The 8,355-nt window shown below is 36.0% G+C and overlaps 1 protein-coding gene and 1 pseudogene across 1 annotated transcript in view; both read right to left on the reverse strand.

Annotated features, from left to right (window-relative positions):
• LOC112817007 (phospholipid-transporting ATPase ABCA3-like) overlaps positions 1-8,355 on the reverse strand; it is a 96,124-nt gene that overhangs the window by 83,161 nt on the left and 4,608 nt on the right. Inside the window, 2 exon segments of the mRNA XM_073890440.1 lie at positions 2,911-3,172; positions 3,533-3,601. Of these exon segments, the coding sequence (XP_073746541.1) occupies positions 2,911-3,172; positions 3,533-3,592 (322 nt within the window). The 5' untranslated portion in view covers positions 3,593-3,601.
• LOC112817008 (small ribosomal subunit protein eS27-like pseudogene) lies at positions 2,355-2,793 on the reverse strand (annotated as a pseudogene).

Here is an 8,355-nt window from a genome sequence, read left to right on the forward strand (position 1 = left end):
CATGCAACCATGATTATTTTTTTCTGAAACCATGATTCTACTCTCTGCTTCTGTGAGCTCAACATTTTTAGATAACACACATATAAGTAAGATAATACCATATTTGTCTTTCTGTGTCCAGCTTATTTCACTTAGCATAATGACCTCCAAACCAACATACTGTTACAAATGACAGGATTTCCTTCCTTTTTGTGGCTGAATAATTACATTTTCTCTATGCAGCCATCTGTTGATAGACATGTTGTTTGCTTCTATACCTTGTAAATAATGCTGCAATGAATAATTATGAACTTACATACCTTGAAAAAGGGAGATGCACAGGGTGAGGGCCATATTCACCCTGGTATTTTCCCTGAAAGCATTTGCAGAAAGCTGCAGACTTACTGAGCTGAAGAAAAGAGGTGAGAGTTGAGGCTGCCAAAATGGTTGGAACTTGAGAGACAAACTTGCAAAGAGAAGAAAAGAGCAGAGAAGTAAAAAATTGGCTTGTAAATTCCCCTGAAGTCACCAGTCAACCCCTTAACTGAGGATGCCTAAGTTCAGACCATGAAACCAAGAAGGTAACAGCAGGTGGCAGGCTACACTGCTGAGCAGGGATTTCAGCAGGTAGGCAATGTTGATTAATCAGAAATAGAGTTCAAGCCCCACAAAGGTAGAGGAGCCTTCATAAATATTCCAGCTTCCAGATCACACCCTAGAAGAGCCATACCCTAGGACAAGGGATAGCTGCAGGAGTAAAGACAAAACTGAAATAGAGCACTCCTTACATAGCCCAAAACCAGATTTTGATGGGATCAAGTCACTCTGTCAGTATTTAAACAACCATCCAGAAGAAAACTTAACCCTCTTTGGATAAAAAAGTATCCTCAAGAGCCTCTAATATTTTTCATCCACAACATCTGCCATTCAATAAAAATATACAAAATATGCTATAAAACAGAACTCAATGACTGAAGAGAAAAAAATATACACAAGTATCTAGATATCAGAACTTTCTGGCAGCAACTTTAAAGTAACTATGATTAATAGGGTTAATAAAGTTAGAACATTTCTCTAGAGACTTGAAATCTATTAAAAACAGGACAAATGGAAATTCCAGAACAGAGAAATACTTTTAAAAACAATTCAACAGAAAGATCACATGACCTGTTTCAAAATATATAAGCAAAAAGAAATTTTAACATACATACACACACACACACACACACACACACACACAACTTATTTAATACTAACAACACCTAACTGAAAATGTAGTATCTCTCTCAATAACTGAGAGAATAAGCAAATAAAAATAGTATTCTTAAATACATATTTGAAAAGCACTATGACTCACCAACTCGACAACTTCACCTGGGTGGCATTTATACAACACTATAACCAAAACCTACAGAATACACAGTCTTTACAAATGTACATAATACATTTTTCAAAATATACCTTAACATGGGCATAAAAATTTCTCAGAATTTCAAAGAACTGAAATCCTAGAGTATACTCTGATTCAAGGAAATTAAAATAGAAATGAAAAAAAAAATAGAAAGAGAACAACAAATTCCAAATGTGTTGAAGTAAAGTAATATATTTCTAAGAATCCCACACATCAAATAAGATATCAGAATGGAAATTATGAAATATTTTAGGTAACCCAAAGTGGCCTCCAGGACTACATTTATTGGGATATTTGTGGTTATATACTTTAAAAATTTTTGGGAATTTTGCAATCTTCTGCTTCACTGTTTTTTTAATAAGTTATGTTTTGAGATGGCATCTACTCTCAAGGACCCTCAAATTCTTGAGAGACAACAAAAAGTTGAAAAAATAATATTACTGAGTACACGTATGTGTTTAAAGCAAGGGGCACTAGAGGGATGCTCACCAAACTTCTGATAGCATTTCTCCCTGGGAATGTGAGGGGAAGCTCACTGGGGGGCTTTTAAGATAACTGTATGGAGCTTGAGTCTTCTCTAACGCATTCATTTATGTCTTGTGTAACATTTTTACATGAACAAAATTTGAAATAACTGACCACTGAGCACGCATCTAGAATGAGGGCTCATGCTTATGCTGTGCCTCTGTGTTCCTCTGGCACACCATCGTAGCCCTGGGGTCACACTTACCCAGCTTTTAAGAAGCACAACCAGAAACAAGGAAGACGATATCACAGAATTGGAGAGTAACTTAAAATAATATAAACTGATTATCTAATTTTTAAATATTAGTATTTGTTTTGGGCTCTAGGAGAAAATATTTTATATGAATTTAACTCTCAAGTATAACAAAGTGTGTAATATTATACCTAGGAGGTTACTATCTGGTTATGAGGATATATCCTACAATGTCTTTTTTTTTTTTTTTGCCCATAATCAAAACTTTATTGAAAAACTGACACCAAAATAGGACATCACTGTTGTAAACCTTACAAAATTAAACATAATTACATTATCTTGGTAGATAACTGGAATTACTGAACTGATAAGGCTTTCTGCGATATAACACAAATTCGAGAGGCTGTGTGGATCATTAGTGTTGCTTTCTTCTAAACGAACACCCCTCTGTGAGTCTGGCCTTTCCTCCTGTTGGCTGGCACAACACTGTTGAACAGCCTACACAAAGAACCACCGTCTGAGCATGGCTGAAAACCGTGGTAATCTTGTAGCAACCTGGACATTTTACATCCATAAAATAGGAATTTGGGCTCTGAACTAGCCATTTCTTTTTATGTTTTTTCTTTTCCTCTTCCAAGGACGGGTGTAGTAAATCTCTAGCCAAAGGCATGTTGATCTTTCGCAATCCCCCCTACAATGTCTTACTTAGGAGATTAATGCCCAGTTAAAAGGTTATACAAGTGTCTTCACTGAAACCCAATTTAATAATACATTTTTTTTTCAAAAACCTTTAATTTCTAACCTGAGAAATTATAATGCAAATCCCTTTTCACGAGTTCAGTGATGCCCTTTACCACAACACTTTTGGAAGGCAGGAAAGCCAGTTCCCAATGACCAGAAGTGACGGCCATTCCAAGGAATGCAGGCAACTCATCAACAGGCTGAAGAGAGTAATTGAAAGGCCCAGACTTCTTTATAATCAAAAACCTGTGTGTTAACAAAAGTGTACTAGCAAATAGCACTGTTAGGATGAATTCCACAAATAACACCACTAACCGCCGTCTCTAGGAGATAGAAAAAAAAAAAGATTATGGTAAGTGTCGTATGAGTCCATTACCTCTGCAAATGCCTAAATGTTTTATATCAACAGACACTTCTTAAAAGAAGATACATAGATGGCAAAAAATGAACAGCTTCACTCTATAATATAGCATTAGTTTCCTGAACCATTTTTTTCTCTCCTTTCTACATGTCATTCTGCTACTATTTCACTCTGTGAGGACTCTTCATATTTGGAAGAGACACCCCCAGCCCTAGAACTGAGAAAAATACAATATAAACTGAAATGCAGTGATCAGGCTGTAAGAATTTTCCCATTGTGGTCTCTTAGCTGTTGCAAAAATCCTATAGATAGTCCAACTTACCTTTAAAATAAAATTCTTCCACAGAAGACCCATAAATTTGTAAAACCATAAGAAATCCATTTTTCAACTCTATGGAGGGAGTAAAGATTTTACAAAAAGAAATTAAGATTATATAACAAAATGTAAATTTTAGACAAATAAATTACTTAAATTTGAATTGCTTCATTTTCTAATCAAGCTTAGAGGATGACAAAAAGAAACAATAAGCATTTGAAATATTTGAGAAGCTTTTTATCCCACATCCTTACTCAGTATCTTCTGAATTTCTAATATTTATAAAACTTCAAGCACAAAACAAAGATCAGTAAGTTACTGATGCAAGTTTCCAGGTAAATTTGACCAGTACCTTTACCAAAATACTAATTAAGAAATAATACAAAAAAATCATCACCATCAGCAAAAAGACAAAATGGTATGTAAAATCACATCACAGCTATAACCCCAAAATGCCACTCAACAATTAGCAAGATTGAAAGTACCTCCATTTAATAACATTGCTAATGGGAACAGATTCATTCTTATATTTCACGAATATTTGCTGAATATTTAATAGATATGTTAAGATAAGATAGATAAGTGATATGTTAAGTATAGGTGTATAATGGGAAACAACAAATAAAACCCTTCCTTCATGGTGTGGGTGTCACAGCAGGCTATTAATAACCCAGGAGCTGAAGTTGAACCATCTAGGCTGATTCCCAGCTCTACCACTATACGTGTGATCTTGAAAACTTGACTTAAATTCTTGCAGCTACCAGGGAGAGAGCTAAAATTAAGGGCCTGGAAGGGGAAACATTATTTTAGGACCTTACCTTATAAATAATGATGATAGTGAAGGAGACTGGCCTTCCCAGGAACTGCAGGCCAATTTCACATTTCAGTCTTTGATACCAGATGAAGGTATCCCATATTACAAATGCCTACAGGTGCCTAATATAAGAAAATAAATCCTCTCTGAAAAGAAATAATATCCTGGAGAGTTAGCTATTCCTCCAAACAATTTTTCTGCATGTAGTATCTGGCACTCCTTACATCTGGGGTGGAGTTATCTGGACCAAAATTTAAAATAACTATGCTTACCATTTTCAAGGCAAAAAACATAGAAGGTTTAGAAATTCCACAAAAGGACATTAGATTAGGATCTCAAAGGGTGGAGGAAGAAGGTCTCCTAGACCTAAGCATAAAAGCTAAACCATAAAATACAAGAAAATAGATAGGAGAATATCTTTGTGGCCTTGGACACACAGAAATTTCCTAAAGTGAATGAAAAAGTCACAAGCCATAGAAAAAGGGCTTCATCAACATTTACATTTCTGCTAATCAAAAAATACCATCGTGAAAATAAGAAGGAAAGCCGCAGAAGGGAATAAAACATTTCTAACACATTTACCTAATAAAAGACATATCCAGAATATATAAAGCATTGCCACAAGCCAATAATAAAAATATGACAACCCAAATTTTTAAAAATTGGGAAGACTTTAGAAAGACATTTAAAAAAAAATGAGACATCAATGGGCGCCTGGGTGGCTCAGTTGGTTAAGCGACTGCCTTCGGCTCAGGTCATGATCCTGGAGTCCCTGGATCGAGTCCCGCATCGGGCTCCCCGCTCAGCAGGGAGTCTGCTTCTCCCTCTGACCCTCCCCCCTCTCATGTGCTCTCTCTCTGTCTCAAATAAATAAATAAAATCTTTAAAAAAAATGAGACATCAAGATGGTGACCTAAGTCATTCTCAACATCATTCTTCCTTCAAGAAGACCAGCTAGTAACTATCCATTGACGAGACACCATTATGAAAACCCCAGAACCAGGCTGACCTGTGTGGGTGGCACCATCTGGCCGGAGAGCCCAGTGGACAGTTCTATTTGATTCGGATCCAAAGCTAATGAGCCCTACTGGCCATGGAGCCTATCCTACGACCCCGTCCGTGAAAGGAAGCAAACTGGTTCAGCCACTATGGAATGCAGTATGAAATTTCTCAAATAATTAAAAATAGATCTACCATACGACACTACAATTCCACTTCTGGGTATTTATCCAAAGGAAATGAAATGACTATCTCAGAAACACATCTGTACTGCCATGTTCATCGCAACAATATTCACAAAAGCCATGGAAACAATCTAAGTGTCCATCAACAGATGAATGGATAAAGAAAATATGATATGTAAAAACACTCTATCTTCAAAAAAAGAAAATATGCTATGTATATGCAATGGAATATGATTCAGCCATAAAAAGGAAATACAATAATGATATCAACAATATGGATAACATTTGAGGGCATTAGGGTAAGTAAAATATCTAAGAGACAGAAATACAAATACTGTATGATCTCACTTATATGTGGAATCTGAAAAAGTAGAATTTAGATTGGTGAGTGCTTACACAAGGGATGGGAGTGAGGGAAATAGGTGAAAATGGTCAAAAAGTACAAACTTCCAGTTATAAAATGAGTAAATTCTGGGGATGGTGACTATAGTTCATAATATTGTATTATATATTTGAAAGTTGCTGACAGAATAAATCTAAAAGTTCTCACAACACACAAAAAAACTAAGTATGTGAGGTGATGTATGTGTTATCTAAGTTTATTGTGGTAATCATTTACAATATAAACATATGTCAAATCATCACACTGTATACCTTAAATTTACACAATGTTTTATGTCAATTATATATATTAAATCTGGAGAGGGGAAGATGTATATATTGCCAAAAAGCACAGAAAACTGATTTTAAAATGGACCAAAGTCCTTAACATACAGCTCACCATAGAAGGCATACAGATGACAAGCATATGAAGGGAGATGAACCATGAGAGACGATGGACTCTGAGAAACAAACTGAGGGTTTCAGAGGGGAGGGGGGTGGGGAATGGGTTAGCCCGGTGATGGGTATTAAGGAGGGCACCATACTGCATGGAGCACTGGGTGTTACACGAAAACAAAGAATCATGGAACACTACATCAAAAACTAATGATGTACTGTACGGGGACTAACATAACATAATAAAATAAAATAAAAATTTAAAAAAAAGCATATGAAAAAAAGTTCCATATCATATATCATTCAGTAAATGTAAATTAAAATAACAATGAGATACCACTACACATCTATCAGAACCAAAATCCATAGCACTAATGATACCAAATATGAAAAGTATATAGGGCAAGAGAAACTCTCATTCATTGCTAGTGGGAATGTTAAATATGTAACCACTTTGGAATGGAAGAGAATTTGGCAGTTTTCTACAAAACTCAACATACTCTTACCATACAGTCCAGAAATTACAGTCCTTGGTATTTACACAAAGGAGTTGAAAAACGTATGTCCATACAAAAACTTTCACAGAGATGCTTATAGCAGCTTTACTCATAATTTACAAAACTTATAAGCAACCAAGATATCTTTCAGTAGATGAATGGATAAATATACTGTAGTACACCCAGACAACAGAATATTATTCAGTGCTAAAAAGAAATGAGGTATCAAGCCATGAAAAGGCATGGAAAAACCTTAAATGCATAACGCTGAATGAAAGAAGCCAATCTGGAAAGGCTACATACTATATGATTCCAACTATATGACATTCAAGAAAAAGCAATACTATAGACACAGGATAAAAAGATCAGTGGTTCCTAGGGCTTGGGGGTGGAGGGAACAGGAATGAATAGATGGAGCCCAAAGAATTTTTAGGGAAGTGAAATTATTCTATATAGACACTATACCAGTGGATACATGTCATTATATACAATCCATAGAATGTATAACAGCAAAAGTGAACCCTAATGTAATGATGTGTAGGTGTAAAATTCATCAATTTTAACAAACATTACACCCTGGTGAGGGAGTGGTGTGAGGGAAGCTACACATGCATGCGGGTTGTGGGTATATGGGAAATCGCTCCACCTTTCCTCAATTTCACTGTGAACCTAAAACTGCTCTTTAAAAAAGTAAAATTTTAACAAAAAAGCACAGGAAAAACTTCTCAACATCGTAAGTCATCAGTGAAGTACAAATAAAACCAAAATGAGATACCTCAACATACACACTAAAAAGACTGACAACACATAACATCTGAGAAGCTGGCTATGGCAAATAATGCTGCAGTAAACATGGGTGCATATATCTTTCCAAATTAATGTTTTCATTTTCTTTGAATAAATACCCAGTAGTGGAATTACTGGATCATTATGATAATTCCATTTTTATTTTTTTTTTAAGTTTTAATTTAAATTCCAGTTAAGATACAGTGTAATATTAGCTTCAGGTGTACAATAGTGATTCAACAGTTGTATACAATACCCAGTGATCATCACAACAATTGCACTCCTTAATCCCCATCACCTATTTAACCCATCCCCCCGTCCACCTCCCCTCCAGTAACCCTCAGTTTGTTCTCTATAGTTAAGAGTCTGTTTCTTGGTTTGTCTCTCTTTTCCCCTTTGCTTATTTGTTTTTTCTTAAATTTCACATATGAGTGGGGGGGCGTGGGTGGCTCAGTCAGTTGAGCATCCAACTCTTGGTTTGGGCTCGAGTCATGATCTCAGGATCCTGAGAATTGAGCCCTGTGTTGGGCTCAGCATGGAGTCTACTTGTCCCTTTCCCTCTGCTCTTCACCCCCCACCCACACTCTCTCTCTCTCTCTCTCTCAAAGAGATATGGTATTTGTCTTTCTCTGACTTATTTTACTTAGCATAATACTCTCTACCTCCAACCATATCATTGCAAATGGCTAGACTTCATTCTTTTTTACGGCTGAGTAATATACCAGTGTGTGTGTGTGTGTGTGTGTGTGTGTGTGTGTGTGTGTGTGTGTG

The sequence above is a fragment of the Callorhinus ursinus genome, unplaced genomic scaffold, assembly GCF_003265705.2.
Source record: "Callorhinus ursinus isolate GAN/ISIS: 27379988/994484 unplaced genomic scaffold, GSC_fseal_2.0 scaffold169, whole genome shotgun sequence".
In the NCBI taxonomy this organism is placed as follows: Eukaryota; Metazoa; Chordata; class Mammalia; order Carnivora; family Otariidae; genus Callorhinus; species Callorhinus ursinus.